Below are 21,542 nucleotides of genomic sequence, written 5' to 3'. Positions count from 1 at the left end.
CTTTCACACGGATAAAATCCAGTTTTGCTCAGCAGGGATTAGTCCGCCGATATGTAGAGCAGAAAAGGACACAGCCGGTCAGCTCTATGAGCAGCCAGATATAAACGGATCATTTGTCTGTCTGTACCTGACTTTCATCCAATCTGGCTAGACTGAGGGGGACGGATCCCTTTCTAGGACCCGGAGGTAGTCGGGTGTAAACTGACACAAGTCTATTTACATCTGACTGCCCATAGAGGAGAATAAAATGTCTAAACAGGTCTGGCTGAAAAATGGACACAGCCAGACCCAATCAAACTTCTTGTGTGAAAGGGGCCTAAGGCCGTTCAAGTCTGCCTGTCATTTTTTTTTTTTTTTTTTTTTTTTTTTTTTTTAGGCGGACCTGAACGAATACTCCATAGACCTCAATGTAGCGTCGGATGTCAGCGGTGACATGTCTGCTGACATCCGACCCGCTCCGATCCGAAAAAGTGTGATGGGGAAAAACCTACTTTTCCATCAGTCTTCGAATCGGGTGACGACGGACTCTGTGGTCCGTCGTCATCCGATCTCCCATAGGGGAGAGCGCTGCTCTGACATGTCCGTCCCTGCGCAGTGTGCAGAGACAGACCTGTCATCTTCCTGCCCAGTGGAGCGATCCCCGCTGAACAAGCGGATGTTCACGGGGCGGATCATCATGGATTTGTCTCGTGTGCAAGAGGCCTTAGTTAAAGCTTCATGGTCAGACTGACCCAAAACTAAAAATGTAATCTATTGTTGCTTACCAACATCTGGGGATAAATGCAGGGTTCAGAGTAACTGAAAGGGGGGGGGGGGGAACCCTGTGAGTGCATTTCTAAAAGATTGATATTATATATTTGTACAAGAAGAATTTCTTTTTTTTTCTTCTGAGCCTATAGAGAGTCTGCAGGACTGTTATGGATAGAGAGGCAGACAGAGAAATCTGGAGAGAGAATGGTGTATGTGCCTGCGCTCAGAAACAAGCCAGTAGGAATTGGGAGAGACAGAGTGGAGAAATCGGACTGACATTTTTAGAACGTTTTCTGCTTCATGTTGGTTGTGACTTTGTGTCCTTGGAACAGAATTGGCTACTTTACCTAACAAAGCCAGTGGCTGTGGGTACTTGTGTAGATAAACCCGAAAATCAGTGTGAGTTAAGGGGGGGGGGGGGGGGGTGATTTGCTACAGGTGTTTGTTTGTTTTTTGGTGGATATAGCTTACTTTTGTAAAGACAGTGATTATTCTTTTATACTTGAATATAAAAATCTATATTATTCATAAAGATAGTTGTACATTTAAGCCCCCGTTCACACTTGTGCGACTTGACAGTTCCAAATCACATGACAAGTCGCACCTCTATTGTCGGCAATGAAACCATCCATATCGCTGTGACTCATGCCACAGCGTTTATGAAAAATGTTCCTGCACTACTGTTTACTGATTTCATTGCAACTCGCATAGACTTCTGTTAATTGAAGTCTCAATGAAATCTGCAGTGGAATTCGCACTGATGTGCAGCTTTTGAAATAGTGCTGAACTAGCGTGATTTCAAAGCCGCCCCAGTGTGAACCAGGGCTAAAGATTCATGCGCACTTTTATGAAATTTATTCTGAAATTTTTATTTTCGTATGATTAGTAAATTACTTTTATGCAACAAATTTTTTTTCTCTTTCAGTCCTGTCTGTCCGCTTTCTCAAGTGATCCATCAAGGCCAGATCAGCTGTCAGATCAACGTGTTGTCTGTGACCGTATACTTCGTGCCTGTAATCACTGGGCAGCAGAGAAATCTTGCGATGGTCAGCACTTAAATAGTTTGATGCCCTTGGCAGAGCTTGCGAGTCAGGGTTTCTATGTCTCGGGTACCCAGCGTACACCTTTTTACCTGGAGAAGATCCAATTTCATCTGCTGAAAAATGTTTCTTCACGGGAGTCCTCTAAATCTTGCATCCAGATGTCAGATCTCCTTTATTCCTACCTCAGTAGATGTCCTCCAGACCAGCAGAATGATGGAGACTATTTGGCAGTGGCCAAAAGCAGCTTTCAGTGTCTATGGAAAGCTGCTGGAGAACTGGAACAAAAGCGAGGTCCATCTCCTTACAACCGAAAATCTTTATTCCTTCGACTTCATGGCCTTAGATTTCTCATGTTGTTGGAAAGGACCAGTTCACATGCTGGATCTCCTATTACAACACACCAGCATGCCAAGTCTGCTGCTTTAGCATTTGATTCTAAAGGAATGGTTTGCAGTCAGAGTGATGCTTGTTTTCTGAGTCAGCGTATAGAGGAACTGTTGGTAAAACCTTTAACAGAATCTGGAACTTTGACCCACTCGTGGGCTAAATGTCTGCTGGAATTAACATTGGAGAGGGTTCGTATTCTCTGTAAGGGCAGGTGCTTTGACCAGAGCAAAGAAGTTATTCAACAAGCAATTGCAAGTTTGAATGCATCAGATAGATGCTGCATTTCTGGATTAATGCTTTTAAAGTTCTCTGTTGATATCCACGAATCAAAAGAACTACACGAGCTTGAGAAACGTTTAGTGGCCATTGCAGAGGCCGTTGGTGGAGCCTGTGGTTCTGGGCATGGTTGGCAGTGTCAGGCTCTATGCAATTGCTGTCAGTTCACAGTTTCCTCTTTAGATGGCTATTTCAAACATTTTGGAAGTTCAGAAACACAAAGTGCAAACAGACTTCTCAGCCTGGGAAAGTTACTTGATGTGCATTTTAAACTTCTGGATAAACAAGTGTCTCTGGTATGTATGTTTTTGTATGCGTTGTTTTATTTATTTTATTCCTTTCTTTTCATTTAAAAGGACTTAACATTTACTCCTTCTGTTTTTTTATTTATTTTATTTTAAGGTTCCTAAAGATGGGGCTCGGCAGCTGAGAATCTTAAAACAGCAGCAATTCTGTGGTCTTCAGCAGTTCACGAATGTGGCAAACTCATTCCTGCAAACCTGTAAGGTGCGGTTTTCTAGAATGTAGGCTCCCTGATGGTGTTAATTGTACCTCAGGGCAACCACTGTATTTAACTTGGTACTTTGAGACTTCTTTTTTTAAAGGTGATTTCCTGGATGTATTTAATGTGTACTTTAATACAGTTCTTAAAGTTGCTGTTATTAATCTGAATTAACCACTTGACAACTGGGCACTTAAACACCCTTAATAACCAGACCAATTTTCAGCTTTCAGTGCTCTCACAATTTGAATGACAGTTACTCAGTCATGCAACACTGTACCCATATGAAATTTTCGTCCTTTTTTTTTTCACACAAATAGAGCTTTCTTTTGGTGGTATTTGATCGCCTCTGGGTTTTTTATTTTTTGTGCTATAAATGAAAAAATACCGAAAATTTTGTAATTTTGTAATTTCTTCATTTCTATTAATTTTTTTTGTAAATAAGTAATTTTTCTTCATAATTTTGGCCAAAAATGTATACTGCTAAATATCTTTAGTAAAAATAATCCAAATTAGTGGAAATTTTTTATTTTCTGTGAAAGTTATAGGGTGTACAAGCTATGGTGCCAATCGCTGAAAATGTATCAATTTGATCACACCTGATGTACTGAGAGCCTATCTCATTTCTTGAGACCCTAACAAGCCAGTAAAGTACAAAAACCCCCCAAATTACCCCATTTTGGAAAGTAGACATTCCAAGGTATTTAGTACATGGCACCGTTAGTTTTTTGAACTTGTCATTTTTTTCCCACAATTCTTTGCAAAATGAAGATTTTTTTTAAATTTATTTTTTTTTCACACCAAATTGTCATTATAACAGGTTATTTCTCTCACACAGCATGTACATTCAACAAATGAAACCCCAAAATAAATTCTGCTGCTCCTCCTGAGTACAGCAATACCACATGTGTGAGACTTTTACACAGCCTGGCCACATACACACACCCAACATTGAAGTAGCAACTTCAGGCGTTCGAGGAGCATAAATTGCCCATCTAATCTCTCAACCACCTATTACACTTTTGAAGGCCCTGGAGCACCAGGACAATGGAAACGCCCACAAAGTGACCCCATTTTGGAAAGCAAACATCCCAACGTATAATCTATGAGGCATAATGAGTCCTTTTGAATGGTTAATTTTTTTTCCAAAGTTTTTGGAAAATGTGGGAAAAAAATGAAAATGCATTTTTTTTTTTACAAAAAGTTGTCCATTTATAAGCTATTTCCAACACATAGCATGTACATAGCAAAAATGACACCCCAAAATATATTCTGCTACTCCTCCTGAGTATGGCGATACCACATGTGTGAGACTTTTACACAGCCTGGCCACATACACAGGCCCAACATTGAAGTAGCAACTTCAGGCGTTCTAGGAGCATAAATTGCCCATCTAATCTCTCAACCACCTATTACACTTTTGAAGGCCCTGGAGCACCAGGACAATGGAAACGCCCACAAAGTGACCCTATTTTGGAAAGCTAACACCCCGACGTATAATCTATGAGGCATAATGGGTCCTTTGAATGGTTCATTTTTTTTCCCAAAGTTTTTGGAAAATGTGGGAAAAAAATGAAAATGCATTTTTTTTTTACAAAAAGTTGTCCATTTATAAGATATTTCCAACACATAGCATGTACATAGCAAAAATGACACCCCAAAATATATTCTGCTACTACTCCTGAGTATGGCGATACCACATGTGTGAGACTTTTACACAGCCTGGCCACATAGAGGCCCAACATCTTAGAAGCATCATCAGGTGTTCTAGGAACATAACTTGCGCATCCAATTTCCTTACAATCTATCACATTTTTGAAGGCCCTTCATATTTCTAACATAGCACATACATACCAAGTAAGGGGTAAACAAAAAATTACCTGTGGTTTTAGTAGTCCAATTGTCCGCAGGAGAGCCCTGATCCAGGCAGCAGGCAGGGACATGGTCAGCGACAGTAAATGGAATTGTCCAGGTAGCAGGCAGGAATATTGTCCATCCTGGTAGTAAGCAGGAACATGGTCCAAGTAGCAGGCTATGAAATAATGGGGAAAGGGGTAGAGGCTTCTCCCGCCCAAATCTCTTTGAAGCCTCTGAGTCTCCAGTCCCTAATTCGGGAATAAGAAAACTGAAAAATTAGTTTTCTTCATCCAGAAAAACTATTCTGGAGCCCCTCACATATGTGAGACCCCTTTTGTTCCCACTAGCATAGCAGGGTAAAAGATCAATCCAAGAGGCAGGCAAAAAACGTGGTCAAACAGTCCATGGTCAGTTCCAGAGAAGGCAGAGGCAGGTACAGTTTAGCGTTAGGCAGAAGCGTGGTCGTATAACAGGCCAGGGTCAGTTCCGGAGAAGGCAGAGGTATGTTTAGCGTTAGGCAAAAGCTTGGTCGTATAACAGGCCAGGGTCGGTGTCGGAGAAGGCAGAGGTATGTACAGTTCAGTGCAGTGGCATAAGGGGTGTGGAGGAAAATGACAGGAAATGAGAATTACGTTTACCATACTTCCCTAATAATGTAGAGAAGTATGGTAATGGCGGAAGCATTCACCTATACAGAGGCCTGGTTGGGAAGGACAATCGGGACAATAAAATGTGGTGTCTCTTCTAATTCCTCTTCTGGAGCACACCCGGCATTTTTTCTGACGTCTGCAGCCTGTTTCACTGGGGGGGATTTTGTCAGGAAAGTGGCGTTCGTGGAGTCTGCTCACACAATCAGAGCGAATAGTTTCTGGTGGGCCTTCAGGGTACAAAAGGGCGGAAATAACTTCTTCTTGGTAGTACAAATAGGATACGGGGTTCTCTGTAGATTTTTGGTAAAGGACATAAGTGTTATACATGGCCAAACTGAAAAGATAAATGGACACTTTTTTTATACCAGTGGCGGGATTTTCTTGTGGGAAGGTATGGTTCAATCATCTGATCGTTAAAGTCCACTCCTCCCATAAACAAATTATAATCATAGATGCAGGCTGGTTTCTGGATTGGGCCGTTTCTTCTGGAGACTTCTATGTAGGTGTCATTATGTATTGTCGTCAGCATGTGGACGTTTCGTTTGTCCCTCCACTTGACAGCCAATAGCTCCTGGTTCCGCAAAGATGCAGTCTCCCCTCGTTGTAGCTTTTCATTGACGAGTTTTTGCGGGAAGCCCTTTCTATTGGCTCTCACTGTACCACATGCTGGGGTGTCTCTCCGGTGAAGATTGTGGAAGAGGGGCAAGCTTGTATAAAAAATTATCCACATAAAGGTGGTATCCCTTTCCAAGGAGTGGATAGACAAGATGCCAGACCACTCTTCCGCTGGCTCCAATATACTCTGGGCATTCAGGGGGGTGCAGTTGGGAGTCCTTTCCTTCGTACACAAGGAAGGAGTAGATGTATCCCGTGGCTCGGTCACAAAGTTTGTACATTTTAACCCCATATCGGGCCCTTTTGCTGGGGATAAACTGTTTGATGCCAAGCCTGCCTGAGAATTTTACAAGGGACTCATCCACGGAAATATTCTGTTCGGGGGTATATAATTGGGGAAATTTTTCAAAGAAATAATTTAGGAGTGGCCGAATTTTAAATGGCTTGTCAAAAGCTGGGTCATTTCGGGGAAGGCACTGGGCGTTGTCATTGTAGTGGAGGAACCGCATAATCATTACGTTTCGTGATCTTGGCATAAGGGATGAGAAGAGTGGCATGTGGTGGACAGGTTTGGTAGACCAATAGGAGTACAATTGTTTTTTTTTTTTTGAAAGTCCCATAGAAAATGTTAGGCCTAAGAAAATTTTGAATTCCTCTACAGTTAGTTCTCTCCACTGAAAGGGACGGGCATAACTAGAGCCAGGGTTGCTTACTATGTGCTGCTGTGCGTAGAGGTTGCACTGGGCCACAATGGATGATGGTAAGTCTTCGGTGAAAGCCAAATGAAAAAAATCTAGCATTGAAAAATCATCGGTGTTCACCTGGACACCTGGCTGGGCAGTGAAGGGGGGGATATTTGCTTCTCCGGAATTAGAGGGCAGCCACAGGGGGTGTTGAAGGGCATAGGGAAGGCTGGCATGGCCCCTATTCGGGGTGGACGGCACTGCTCTCGGGGTGGACGGCACTGCTCTCGGGGTGGACGGCACTGCGCTGCTGGTAGTAGGCTGCTGCTCCACGCCAGAACGCATTCTTTTCACGGGCACATATTCTTCTGATTCAGTATCAGACCCGCTGCTTGTAACGGGTTCATAGGCAGAATCCGAATTGGACAGAGAATCAGAGAGCTCCGCGCTGCTCTCATCGGTTATACTTAAAAGCTGGTAGGCCTCCTTCGCTAGTAAAATATTTTTTTGCCATACTGGTGGCTGGTGAGGCTGCACTGGTGGGCACAGGTGGCACTGGTGGACACAGGCGGCACTGGGCACTATAGTGGCTTTGGTTGCACTGGTGTGGCTCTGGTGGGCACACAGATGGCACTGGTGGGCACACAGATGGCACTGGTGGGCACACAGATGGCACTGGTGGGCACACAGATGGCACTGGTGGGCACACAGATGGCACTGGTGGGCACACAGATGGCACTGGTGGGCACACAGATGGCACTGGTGGGCACACAGATGGCACTGGTGGGCACACAGGCGGCACTGATGTCACTGTCGGGGCACAGATGGCACAGAGGTGACAGATGGCACTGTTGTGGCACTGCTGATTCCTGTTGTGGCACTGCTGGGCACTGTTTTTTTTCCACTCGCGTATACCTATGTAGCTCTCCTCTCCTCTCGCGCTGCATCGGTGAGAGGAGAGAAGTGAACTTTACATGACCCATGACGTTTTTTGTTTATATTTTGTGATCGCTCCGTCATTTTACGAGTTTACGCCCACTTTAACATACCCTCCTTTAAGAGGTTATGTTGCTGACTGTATTGGCTGCTGCCTTAAAATCCTGGCTGTAAATGATGGCTTGGGTCCCCAGAGACAATTGGCAACCATGTATGACTTGCCCTGACTTCTGCTCACAATCTCTGTTAAAAAATAAAATAAAAAAAATTTGCAGTGCACCTTGATTGATTCCATCCACTCCATGATGCAGCTGTGAATGAAAGAACAAGTTCTTTCTGCCACTTTGGCGCTCAACAGCACACTCGTATTTCACTGCAGCTGAGTAACTGTCTGCCCGTAATGCAATCTGCTGATTACCATGGAGCCTGCAAAGCATTGCATCTGCAAAGGTGGAATAATTTAAAAAATTTACCTTCTTTTTTTTTTTTTTTTTTTTTTTTTTTTTATTTCCCTGCAAAATGTGTAATTTTTTTTTACAAAATGAATTTCTCTTCACCGACTGACACAGCTTCTTCCCTTTAGACCATTGGGTTGTTATGCCACCTTCAGGAGAAGACTATGCATTACATGTTAACATGTGATAATAAAACTAGAACTTTCTAGTTCCGCCCCAACGTACATCCTATATGGTTTAGGAGATATTTGCCCGAAGACGGGCACCGCTGTCTACGGCGCATGCGCACTGAGTGTGGCATCTTCAACGATGGAGATGCTGCGCGTGTCGGCTCCTGTGCGCATGCGCGGGAGTGACGTCATCGCAGCTTCGCCAAATGACAGTGGCGGAGCTGCGAGACCCCACCGAGAAGATGGATGCGCCGGACTACAGGGGACAGCGGTGACTTCGCTGGCTCCTGTGTCAGGTAAGTGACACATAATGGGCTACTATGCAATGCATAGTAGTCCATTATGCTTTGCCTTTGCAGGGAATGAAAGGGGAAGTAAACTCATCAGGGTTTACTTCCTCTTTAAACAAAGTAACCACAATCCCGGTAGAGGGGACTCCTGCATTTAAGGATCCTGTGGACAGGAAGGCCGAGGCAGTGGCTTGTTCCTTATTTACAGTTGCGGGGTCAACCATGCGACCAGTACTGGCATCTGCACTTGTGTCACAGACACTGAGTGGGCAAAACTATTGTTGCACCACGAATTGGAAGAACAGCAGGCTTCTCCTGTCTGCGTGGAACTAGCAGACCAACTAGTGCATGGCCTTAAGTAAGTTGTGACGCGGCCCTGGATACCCTCCCTCTGTTATCCAGGGCTTCAGTGTCAGCAGTGGTGCTGAGGCGCCTGATTTGGTTGAAATGCTGGTCTGCTGACCAGGCATACAAAAAAAGCCCTGACCTTCCCTTCCTTGGCAAGCGGCTCTTTGGAGCCTCTTTGCAGGACATTTTTAAGAATGCCACAGGTGGTAAGAGTACTCTACTCCCACAGCCCAGTAAGGCTAAGGAGCCACATCGTAGGCAAGGGCCCTCATTTTCTCCGCTCACAAACTGCTTTTTCATCAGCCCGGAGCTTCGGCTAAACGTCCCCAGCCCGACAGGGCCACCACAGAAGGGCAGAAATGTCCCTGGAACTGCAAGCCTGCGAATAAGTGCTACCGCATGAAGGTTTGCCCCCACCAATGATTCGGGTGGGGGGTCGCCTTTTGGGAGTTTGCAGCCCGGTGGTCTTCTCGACTGTCCAACCAATGGGTCTGCAATATGATTTCCTCTCTTGGCCGCAAATTCTCCCCCTCCAGCATACCCATTCACCCGGCTCGCTGGGAGGCCCTCTTGGGGGCATTAGAGGACCTGAGAATCGCGGGGTGATTGTACCTGTTCCGGAATTGGAACGTTTCCAGGGGTTCTACTCAAACCTGTTTGTAGTTCCCAAGAAGGAAAGGGGTACATCCAATCTTGGTTCTAAAAGCCCTCAATCACTTTGTGAAAGTGCAGAGGTTCAGAATGGAATCGGTTCGCTCAGTAGTCGCTGCACTCCAAGGGGACTCCCTGACTTCCTTAGACATCCAGGTTGCATACCTGCACATACCCATATGTCTTCGGCATTAAAAGTTTCTGCGATTGCAGTCAGGGAAGCTCACTACCAGTTTGTGGCTCTCCTTTCTGGTTTGGTATCAGCCCCTCGAGTCTTTACCAAGTTATTGGCCTCCTGTGTTGGCATTGCTATGGCAACGTGGGATCGTGATCGTGGGTTACCTAGACTATCTCCTGAGAGCTGCTACTGCCTCAGAATTAGAAGAGGATGTGGCGATCACCATGCAGACCCTGCAAGAATTTGGGTGGCTGTTGAACCTAAAAAAGTCGGTGATCGTACCGACTCAGCGTTTGAAGTACCTAGGCTTGCTGCTGGACTCCAGGGAAGGGAGAGTGTTTCTCCCTTCAGAGAAGCTGCAGACTCTCAGAGCTGCAGTAAAACTGCTGATGAACCGCAAGTGGTCATCGCTGCACTTCTGCATGCGATTCCTGGGACTCATGGTGGCCTCCTTCGAGGCAGTACCATATGCTCAGTTCCACACCAGAGTGCTGCAGAAGGAGATCTTGACAAAGTGGGACAGATCTCCGTTGTCCCTGGATCGACAGATCCAGGTGAGCCAGTTAATCAAGGGTTCCCTGATCTGGTGGCTGAGGTCCCCGGTGCTTCAGCCCGGGAAGTCATTCCTACCTCTGAAATAGACGATGATCGCAACGGATGCCAGCCTATTCGACTGGGGTGGAGTGATGGGAGTTCAGTCGCCGGTTGAATCCAAGTTGCCGATCAATCTGCTCCAACTGGGAGCGATCATCTATGCCTCTCCACATGGTCAATGAGACTGCAAGGGCGTCCGATCAGGATCCAGTTAGACAGCTGTGGCATACGTCAATCACAGAGGAACAAAAAGCTTGGCCGCCGCACGGGGGGAGGGGGGTGGGGGGGGCTCGCTCGCATACTTCGGTGGACAGAGCGACATGTACCGGCCCTTTCAGTCCGCCTGCCAGTTCTCCACACCCGGGATGTAAATGACCATCTAAGTTGTCGGATGCTGGATCCAGGAGAATGGGCGTTGCATCCGGAGGTGTTCTGGCTACTGTGCCTGTGGTGGGGCACACCAGAGTGGCTCTCCTGGCCTTCTGTCTCAATTGGAAGGTGCAGAGATTCGTGTCCAGGACAAATAATCCGTGGGCAGACGCTTCAGATGCACTAGTGGCTCCGTGGGATCAGTACCAGCTGATCTACGCCTTTCCTCCACTGAAACTGTTACCATGTCTGCCTTGCAGAGTGGGAGCCGAGGGGATCCTGGTAATACTGGTTGCCCCAGATTGGCCTCAGCGTCCTTGGTACGCAGACCTAGTGCGCCTGGTGGCATACGCTCCCTGGCGACTGCCGTTGTGAGAGGCCCTTCTGTCTCAAGATCCGATTCCCCATTCTGCTTTAATGGCCTGGCTATTGAGAGCCAGGTGTTGAGGAACCGGGGTCTATCGGACTCGGTGATCCCAACTATGTTGAGAGCATGAAAATCTTCTCGGAAGATATCTTTGTACCTGGAAGGCCTGCATCTCCATGTGTGAGGAGAAAGGATGGCATCCTCGCTCCTTTTTCTATATCCAGGATCCTGCCGTTTCTTCAGCAAGGGGTGGACCAGAAATTGCCATTAAAGGACAAATATCCGGTTTGGCTGTCCTTTTTCAGTGATCCTTGGGGTCTCACTCTATAGTGAGTACTTTTGCTCAAGGGATGCGACCTGTAGTCCCTCCAGTGCATCCACCGTTACCCCCGTGGGATCTGAACCTGGTATTACCGGCGCTTCAGAAACCGCCATTTAACAATATCAGGGAGATTCCCCTGTTGACTCTTTCCCAGAAAGTGGTCTTTCTAGTGGCCACCACATTGGCCAGGAGGGTTTCGGAACTGGCGGCCTTGTCCTGCAAGTCGCCCTATCTGGTTATCCACAAGGATAAGGTGGTGTTGCGTCTGCAACCGTCTTTCCTGCCGAAGGTAGTCTCGGCGTTTCACATCAATGAGGACATTTTGTTACGATCTGTGTCCTAAGCCGACACATCCTAAGGAGATGGCCCTTCATGCCCTGGATGGGGTTCGGGCACTGAAGGTGTATTTGTGTGCCACAGTTCCCTTCCAAAAGTCAGACTCACTGTTTTGGTGGCTGGTCCACAGAAAGGCATGGCGGTCTCGTCGACCACCATTTCCAGGTGGATCAGACAGATTGTAGTACAAGCCTACGCCTTGAACGGGCCGGTGCCCCCCTTTCTGGTCACGTCCCACTCCACAAGGCAATTGGAATGTCTTGGACCTTCTGACATCAAGCGTCTGTCGCTCAAGTGTGTAAAGCGGCGACCTGGTCGTCTGTCCACACGTTTACAAAGTTCTACAAGGTAGATGTCAGTGCATCGGTTGATGCCTGTTTTGGCCGCAAAGTTTTGCAGGCGGCAGTATAATTGCAATTTTTTTTTTCGTTTTTTCTTTTTTTTTTTTTTAAGTTAATGCACTGTTGCATTCGTTACCGCAGTTTTTGGTGTGGTTTGAGGGTAGTGCTTCTCCGTTGAGGAGCACCCTTATTTTTTAATTTTTTTTTTTTTGTACTAGTTCCCACATGCCATGGTGGATGAAATTTTATGCTGTTTTCCCACCCCTTGTTTTGGCACTGCTTGGGGACGTAAAATCCTTTTCTCTGTAATTCACTGACTGACACAGCACCCGCCCCTCATATATTTTTCTTTGTTATACTACTGTGGTGCTGAGGGGTTGTTACCTAAGGGACCGCCCCTTGGGCGGTACTAGAAAGTTCGAGTTTTATTATCACATGTTAACATGTAATGCCTAGTCTTCTCCTGACAATGGCATAACAACCCAATGGTCTAAAGGGAAGAAGCTGTGTCAGTCGGGGAATTGGAGAAAAGGGTTTTACGGTGAGTACACAAAATCCTATTTTCTTATATTCACCGACCGACACAGCTCCTCTCTGTAACTAAATGGATTTGTTAGCCTGTCACTAGGAGAACTAGGCAAAATTGTAACACAATACACAGAACTTTCAGTACCGCCCGGGGGCAGACCCTGTGCTAACAACCCTCCCTGTTGCCCCAGCAGACTAAGTTCTATTTTGCCTAGTGAAGGAGAATGACCTAGGAACCCTGTGGGCCCTTTGGTCCATTTTTTGCGTAAGATAGAAGATCCCTCCCCCAACCCGGTACGGCCATCGAGCGTGTGCAGGTCGCAGCTAAGGCTCGGCAGGCCACGACATACCTCCGTTCCAGAGGTGGTCATGAGCGTCAATGCTCCAGGGTATACATATGAGCGGGCTACTGATGTCTGGATCACAGTATACCGGGCCAGCAGCCACCCTGTAACTGCGCAGGAGTGGGTCTGTGATGGAATGTCTCCCAGCTCTTCAGGACTGGTAAGTACGGCTCTCCCTCCCTCGGGGGGGTTGAGCAGCTGGGCATTCCCTGGGAGGTCGATTCGGGGGCCACCTCACCACCTTCTCTTCTCTCCCATGTCCCTATCTTCCCCCCCTCCTCCACCTGTAGGGGGTCTGTGTGGCTAGCGATGGTCCTGGTCCCGGTGTGGGGAGTCCCCAAAGGTGTCTGTGGAGGTTTTTTTGCTGGTTGAAGGCAGCGCTGTTCTAGGATTTTTCTTGTCACTACATGGCGCTGTCCGGCGGCCATTTTGGCTGAGGGCAGAGCAGGTTCCCCCTGTGAACCTCAGCGGCCATTTTCTATGGGATTTTCCTATTAGTTGCATTGGCGGCCATTTTTTTGAAGCCCGAGTGCTTTTTTTTTTTTTCACCGCAGTTCTCTTGTGACAGCATGCCATGTGCTATCGCATGCTGTTTCCTGTGTATACAGGATGCTGAATGGCCATTCCCTGAACGCTGGTGCAAGCTCTGCAGATTTTCTCCGCTCTTTTCTACAGCTGCTGCGGACAGTTTCTTCACTCTGCAACTGGGTAACCTCCTGGGGACTACAGGCACGGCTAGTAACCATCACAGAACACCCCAGGGTGGTGAGTCCGGCGCTAGGAACCCAACCCCCCCAGGTGGCGGCAGCAGGAGGGTGGGACCTTCACTGTCCTAAGTCCCCTTTCAGGTGGCAGACAGGGTAGGGTCAGCATGGCTTCAGAAACAGTTTTTTTCTTCCCCCGAAATCCAGGCTATTGCAACCGGGTCACCTGTGGATAGTGCTGTGCCCATGGACACCCTGACAGCGGTCCTTAACTCCTTTGTTGCAAAAATAGAGGCGGTGCGTGGAAGGAAAGGGGTGTGTGTAAAAAGCCCCTGCCCCCCCGTCCTCTGGGGAAAGCTCTGATGCAGACTCGGGCCCTGCTGCAGCTGGTGACCCCTGCTCTGACCTATCAGACAAGGATGACCAGGACCATTCGGACAGTGAGGATGATTCCCCGTCCGGGAGCGACAAAGAGCTTGTTGGAGCACTTATCACAGCTGTGCGTGATACCCTGAAGATTCAGGAGCCAGCGAATCCCTCTGATGTATCGGTCACTTTTGGGTCCCGCAAGCCTGCACGTTCACCTAAGGTGTTCCCGTATTTGACTTATTTTGTCAAGTTCATCTACAGGGAATGGGGTCGGCCACAACTGACCTTTTCGGTCCCCAAAAACATGGCAGTGCGTTGCCCCTTTGAGGAAAGCCTTCTCAAAAAGTGGTCGGCTCCTCCGGTCATGGACCCCCCAGTATCTAGGTTAAATAAAGTAACCACGAATCCCGGTTGAGGGGACTCCTGCATTCAAGGATCCCACGGATAGGAAGGCCGAGGCGGTGGCTCGTAGGGAGAGAACGCCTCCCCTGTGTGCGTGGATCTAGCGGACCAACTAGTGCAAGGCCTTAAGTATGTTTGACGCGGCCCTGGATATTCTCCCTCTGTTATCCAGGGCTTCAGTGTCAGCTGTGGTGCTGAGGCGCCTGATTTGGTTAAAATGCTGGTCTGCTGACCAGGCATCCAAGAAAGCCCTGACGGCTCTTTCCTTCCTTGGTGACCGGCTCTTTGGAGCTTCGTTGGATGACATTATTAAAAATGTCACAGGTGGTAAGAGTACACTACTCCCACAGGCCAGGAAGGCTAAGGAGCCACGCCGCAGGCAAAGGCCCTCTTTTTCCGCTCGCAAGCGGCTTTCTCGTCCGCCTGGCCCTTCAACAAAATGTTCCCAGCCCGACAGGACGTCCACGAACGGTCAGAAGCGTCCCTGGAACCGCAAGCCTGCGAACAAAAGTGCTACCGCATGAAGGTTTGGCTCCACCCACATCTCGGGTGGGGGGTCGCCTTCGGGAGTTGCAGCCCGGTAGACCTCTCGGTTATTCGACAAATGGGTCTGCGACCTGGTTTCCACAGGCTACAAGATAGTTTCTCTTGGCTGCCAAACAGATTCTTCCCCTCCAGCATACCCGCATCCCCGGTTCGCTGGGAGGCCCTGCTAGGGGCGGTGAGGGATTTGCTGACTCAGGGGGTGATTGTACCAGTTCCGCAATCGGAATGCTTCCAGGGGTTCTACTCAAATCTGTGGTTCCCAAGAAGGAAGCGTACGTCCGATCTTTGACTTAAAAGCCCTCAATCACTTTGTAAAAGTGCAGAGGTTTCGAATGGAATCAGTTAACTCAGTAGTTGCTGCACTCCATCAAGGGGACTCCCTGGCGTTCTTAGATATCCAGGATGCCTACCTGCACATACCCATATGCCTTCAGCATCAAAAAATGTCTACGTTTGGCAGTCGGGGAAGCCCACTACTAATTTGTGTCTCCCTTTTGGTCTGGCATCAGCCCCCAGAGTCTTTACCAAAGTACTGGCTCCAGTGTTGGCGTTGTTGCAACAATGCGGGATCGCGATCGTGGGTTACCTAGACGATCTCCTCCTGAGAGCATCTTCCGCCTCAGAATTAGAGGAAGATGTGGCGATCACCATGCAGACTCTGAGAATTTGGGTGGCTGCTGAACCTGAAGAAGTCGGTGATTGTACCGACCCAGCATCTGGAGTACCTAGGTCTACTATTGGACTCCAGGGAAGCGAGGGTTTTTCTCCCTTCGGACAAATTGCAGACTCTCAGATCTGCGGTCATACTACTGATGAACCGCAAGTGGTCGTTGCTCCCCTTTTGAATGCGAGTACTGGGGCTCATGGTAGCCTCCTTCGAGGCAATACATTATGCATAGTTCCACGCCAGAGTCCTGCAGAAGGAGATCTTGACAAAATGGGACAAATCTCCGTTGTCCCTGGATCAGAAGATCCTGGTGAGTCAGCCAGTTAGGGACTCCCTGATCTGGTGGTTGAGGTCTCTGGTGATTCAGTACGGAAAATCGCTCCTTCCTCTGAAATGGACGGTGATCACTACGGACACCAGTCTATCCGACTGGGGTGGAGTGATGGGGATTCAGTTGGCTCAGGGTCTCTGATTGGTCAACGGAAGAATCCAAGTTGCCAATCTGCTTGAATTGAGAGAGATCAGGCTGTGTCTCCACACATGGTAGATATGTCTTCAGGGGCGTCCGACCAGGATACATTTAGACAATGCCACGGCTGCGGCGTACATAAATCACCAAGGGGAAACAAGAAGCTCAGCTGCTACTCGGGAGGTCGCTCACATACTTCGGTGGGCAGAGCGACACGTTCCGGCCCTGTCAGCCATTTACATCCTGGGGGTGAAAAATTGGCAGGCGGACTGAGTCGACAGATGCTGGACCCAGGAGAATGGGCATTGCATCCAGAGATATTCAGGCAGTTGTGCCTAAAATGGGGCACACCAGATGTGGATCTATTGCCCCCTCCCCCCCCCCCCCAAATCGGAAGGTGCCGAGATTCGTGTCTAGGGCGAGATCCGTGGGCAGACGCGCTGGTGGCTCCATGGGATCAGTACTAGCTGATCTACACCTTTCGTCCGCTAAAACTGTTGCCACTCCTGCTGCGCAGAGTGGAAGCCGAGGGGATCCCAGTAATCCTGGTGGCCCCAGATTGGCCTGAGCGGGCCTGGTACGCAGACCTGGTGTGTCTGGTGGCAGACGCTCCCTGGCGGCTGCCACTGCGAGAGGACCCCCTATCTCTAGGTCCAATTTTTCACCCTGCTTTACCATCGCTGGCTTTAACGGCCTGGCTATTGAAAGCCAGGTGCTGAGGAACCGGGGTCTGTCGGACTCGGTGATTCCAACTATGCTGAGGGCGTGGGAATCTTCTTCATGGAAGATATACCATCGTACCTGGAAGGCCTATATCTCCATGTGTGAGGAGAAAGGGTGGCATCCGTGCTCCTTTTCTATATCCAGGATCCTGATGTTTCTTCAGCAAGGTGTAGACCAGAAGTTGGCGTTGAGCATCATTAAGGGGCAAATTTCAGCTCTGGCTGTCTTTTTCCAGCGATACCTTTTTGTTCAGAGGGTACGACATGTAGTCCCTCCAGTGCGTGCACCGTTACCTCCCGTGGGATTTGAACCTAGTGTCGGCGATTCAAAAGCCGCCGTTTGAGAATATCAGGGAGATTCCCTTGTTGACCCTTTCACAGAAGGTGGTTTTTCTAGTGGCCATAACTTCAGCCAGGAGGGTTTTGGAGTTGGCGGCCTTGTCCTGCATGTCGCCTTATCTGGTCATCCACAGGGATAAGGTGGTGTTGCGTCCGCAACCTTCCTTTCTACCTAAGGTGGTCTCGACCTTTCATATCAATGAGGACATTGTATTACCATCGTTGTATCCTAAGCCGAAGCACCCCAAAGAGGTGTCCCTTCACGCTCTCGACGTGTTTAGGGCTCTAAAAGTGTATTTGTCTGCCACAGCTCCCTTTCGGAAATTGGCCTCACTGTGTGTTTCGATGGCTGGTCCAAAGAAGGGTATGGCGGTCTCGTCTGCCACCATTTCTAGGTGGATCAGACAGATTGTAGTACAAGCCTACGCCTTGAAGGGACAGGTCTTCCCCCCCCCCCCCCCCCCATTTCCGGTCACGGCCCACTCTACAAGGGCAATCTGAGTGCTTTGGGCCTTTAGACACTAATCGTCTGTCGCGCAGGTGTGTAAGGCTGCTTTCACACTGGGGCGGGAGCAGCGTCGGCGGTAAAGCGCCGCTATTTACAGCGGCGGTGTGCGGGGTGGTTTTAACCCCCGCTAGCGGCCGAAAAGGGGTTAAACCCGCCCGCAAAGCGCCGCTGTAGCGGCGCTTTGCCGGCGGTATTGCCGCGGTGTCCCATTGATTTCAATGGGTAGTAGCGGTATAGGAGCGGTGAATACACCGCTCCTTCACCGCTGCAAAGATGCGGCTAGCAGGACTTTTTTCACCGTCCTGCCAGCGCATCGCTCCAGTGTGAAAGCCCTCCGGCTTTCACACTGGAGTTAAAGGGGCCGGTTTTTTTCAGGCGTTACACAGGCGCTATTTTTAGCGCTGTAACGCCTGAATACCGCCCCAGTGTGAAAGCAGCCTTAGGCGGCGACCTAGTCGTCTATCCATACATTTACTAAGTTCTACAAGGTAGACATCAGTGCATCGGATGCTGCCTGTTTTTTGCAGGTGGCCGTGTAGTTGCAATTTTTATTTTTTTTGGTAAAGTCAGTACTGTTTGTTAATGCACTGTTGCAGTACTTCTGCAAAAAAGGTTGCGGTGTTTGGGGATCTCTCCTGTTGAGAATGCCTGGTTATATGGCGGTGTGTTTTTCCGTACACTGCTGTTTTTTTGTGGGTTTAGTTTTACTAGTTCCCACTTGCCATGGTGGATGATGTTTTAATGCTGTGTGTTTGTTTTTTTTTTTTGTTTTTTTTTTTTTTTTTTCCCCCCCACCCCTAGTTTGGCACTGCTTGGGGACGTCCCATTTAGTTGCAGAGAGGAGCTGTTGGTCGGTGAATATAAGAGAAAATAGGATTTTTGTACTCACCGTAAAATCCTTTTCTCTGTAATTCACTGACCGACAGCACCCACCCCTCCTTTTCCTCTACGTTATACTGCTTGTTGACGTACTGAGTCTGCTGGGGCAGCAGGGAGTGTTGTTAGCACAGGGTCCGCCCCCCTGGGTGGTACTGAAAGTTCTGTGTATTGTTACAATTTTGCCTAGTTCTCCTAGTGGCAGGCTAACAAACCCATTTAGTTACAGAGAGGAGCTGTGTCGGTCGATGAATTACAGAGAAGGATTTTACAGTGAGTACAAAAATCCTATTTTCTCCTTTTTTTATTTATTTTTATTTTTTTTTATCTGAGGTAAATTCCAGGTGGCTTATGAAAGGTGTCACAGGAGAGGGGAAACTGCAGGTCAAGTCATTTTTATATCGGTCTTAAGCAATGTTCAGCCAAAAGAGGCTGAGTTTTTTAAAGCTTCTTCTGTGACCGCCGCCTTGCCCATGGGGCCGTTGCTAGAGACGATTGTGAAAAGTCCTACTCTGCCTTTACCCACAACTTATACTCCCACCTACCACTCTTGCCATATGCACAGCTGTATAGTAAAGGGCAGGTCCTGGAAAGGTCAATCCTCCTAAGTTTGGGTCGAATTGAGGTGTCTGTACTGATCCATACTGCCTTCCCTTGCTTGATAGTCACCATTGATCTAAAGCGAGCCTGGGGATGCAAATGATTTGCATTATATTCATCTTTTATACATTTCATATTCCAAGACAAGATCAAATGTTTCCTGAAGATCAGTTCTCAGGAGTTCTTGATCAGCAGAAAGTTAATTTGAAAAGAAGGTTAATGTTTGCAGGGATATTGAATGGACTGATCTACTCAACTGATCTGCCCAAATTCTCCCTATCAAATGTAAATTTTGATAGGGAGCCATAAGCATAAAGCTTTTAGGAGGGCTGGTAGGGAAGTGGTTGAATTGGTAAATTGCCAAATGCTGCCACCTTGTGATGGCATCCATGAGGCCTCTACCATCTGGGTTAAATCTTGCTGGAGGAATATCAGCAGCGTAAGGAAAAACTTCAGTGGAGGGGGGGCACCCATGTTGAGTACCGTTGCTTGTGTCCAAGGTTCTTGAATTCAGGCCAGTTGCAGTTGGAGCTGTCCTTGATTTCACAGCCTGCCCAAAGGCTGGGCAGGTGGTCAATTGCTCTTGTAATCTGACACTAGTATTATGAGAGAGGCATCTTGTTTCTAGGCTTGTTTTGGAGTTAAGATGTTGAAAACAAACCTAAAAATTCTTGATCTGTGAGAACATTTTTGATAGCCCTTAACCAACTATCTTTCCGTTCATTTACAGGAAATATTGATATAAGCCTAGTTCTGCTGTGTAATTTGCCCCCCTTTTTAAACTGTGTTTTAAAAACAAAAAAACCTACCTGAACCCGCCACTTTCTGTATGCCCTCTATACAGACCATTGTAGTCCGAGTGCGTCCCTTTGTCATACGCTGCTGTCCTCTCTGCTCACCTCTCACCGCCTCCTCCTTCCTTTCGCTTGTGTCTGTGTGTTTTTGCCCCACTTGGTAGTGGGAAGAAGAAATGGCCAGAAGCTGCCTTATTTTACTAAACCTGCTCAAAGCTTCATTCGTAATGTGGCTTTGAGATATATATATATATACATATATATATATAGCGCTGTTAATACAGTTTTAGTCCAATCTTCAGGCCGGTTTCCAGGGCTACTGCAGGAGAGGCTGAGTGGCCACATGATCTCCCAGGCTTATATTAGAGGGGGATAACAGCCCTTCCTGCAGTAGCCAGCCATTGGATGTATACAGTGGCTGTGAGTCAAGTGACCAGCCTGAAGATCGATGTAAATTGGTATTTACACCCTCTATGGGTCTGCACTGATGATCAATGTGCTGATTATGACCCCCCCCCCCATCAGGAGAGCCGTCGATCGTCTCTCTTCTACTCGCGCCTAGTCCGAGCGAGTAGAGGAAAAGCCTATAAACTGCACTTCCTGGTTGTGATGAGCTGTGATTGAACACATGGTAAAGAGCCTAGGCTCTTCACCAGGATCGGAGATGCGGTGTGTCAGATCAACACACCACCGATCGCCACGATGTGCACCCTCACAGCTTATCCTGCTGGACCTCATGATGCCCAGTTGGGATAATACAATCACTTTCCGGCCATCATTCTACTAAAAATCTAGAGTTTTCTATGCAAGATGCATTTATTCATTTTAGTTTATTCAGCATGAAATGGCGCTTAGTTATCCAGTATGAGGCTGTATATTCTGCAATATTTACGTTTTTGGTAAAATTGTTCAATGAATGCAAGCTGAGACGACATGCACTGGCAATGTTTTGTTTTATTTTAAGAATTTAGTAGTAGTTCTCAAACTATGTGTGATTGACCTATTAACCTAAAATCTGATATTGCTGTTTTACTAACCTGACAGCTTGTGTTTTTTTTTTTTATTTATTTTTTTTTAAATAGGAAAACTTAATTTTGTTCGCAAATATTAAAAATTCTTTCCAGCAAGAATGAGTCCTACATTTTAAAGAGCACCTGTCGTCTTGTATTCATCACGGCAGCGCCTGTTAGTGGTCATCCACGCACATGCTGCTGCCATGTCCCTCATCCTGTTGTCTCACTACCGCTGTCGGTGAGTAAACAGAGATGACAGTTGCTCTTTAAAAATGATGATTTAAATCAAATCCACCCTTGTAGAGAGGAATATATGAAATTGTTATATAATTATTTAATTTTTTTTTTAGGACATGACTGATAATGAATTGCACTCTATTCTGGATGCTTGTAAAGAAACAGTATGCAAAATGCTGGCCTCCATCCAAGGGCTTTCTGGTCAAGATGCAGCAGAATTTTTAAACATAACAGGTAGTTCCTAACTGTGTTTTCTGAGTGCAACCATAGGGAATGGTAAATGTGAAAAGGAACACTCTGGTAT

The 21,542-nt window shown here is 47.5% G+C and overlaps 1 protein-coding gene across 3 annotated transcripts in view; it reads left to right on the top strand.

The window, feature by feature from the left end:
- Positions 1–21,542, top strand: part of ESPL1 (extra spindle pole bodies like 1, separase) — a 185,938-nt gene that overhangs the window by 11,923 nt on the left and 152,473 nt on the right. For all 3 annotated transcript variants that reach the window (XM_077483856.1, XM_077483855.1, XM_077483857.1), the window contains exons 3-5: positions 1,676–2,752; positions 2,859–2,963; positions 21,352–21,472. In XM_077483856.1, coding sequence (XP_077339982.1) covers positions 1,676–2,752; positions 2,859–2,963; positions 21,352–21,472 — 1,303 coding nt within the window. The remainder of the gene's footprint in view (positions 1–1,675; positions 2,753–2,858; positions 2,964–21,351; positions 21,473–21,542) is intronic.

Source organism: Lithobates pipiens, unplaced genomic scaffold, assembly GCF_037356315.1.
Source record: "Lithobates pipiens isolate NorthernLeopardFrog02 unplaced genomic scaffold, aLitPip1_a1.2 Scaffold_16, whole genome shotgun sequence".
In the NCBI taxonomy this organism is placed as follows: domain Eukaryota; kingdom Metazoa; phylum Chordata; class Amphibia; order Anura; family Ranidae; genus Lithobates; species Lithobates pipiens.
This window is presented reverse-complemented; position numbering and strand designations above follow the sequence as displayed.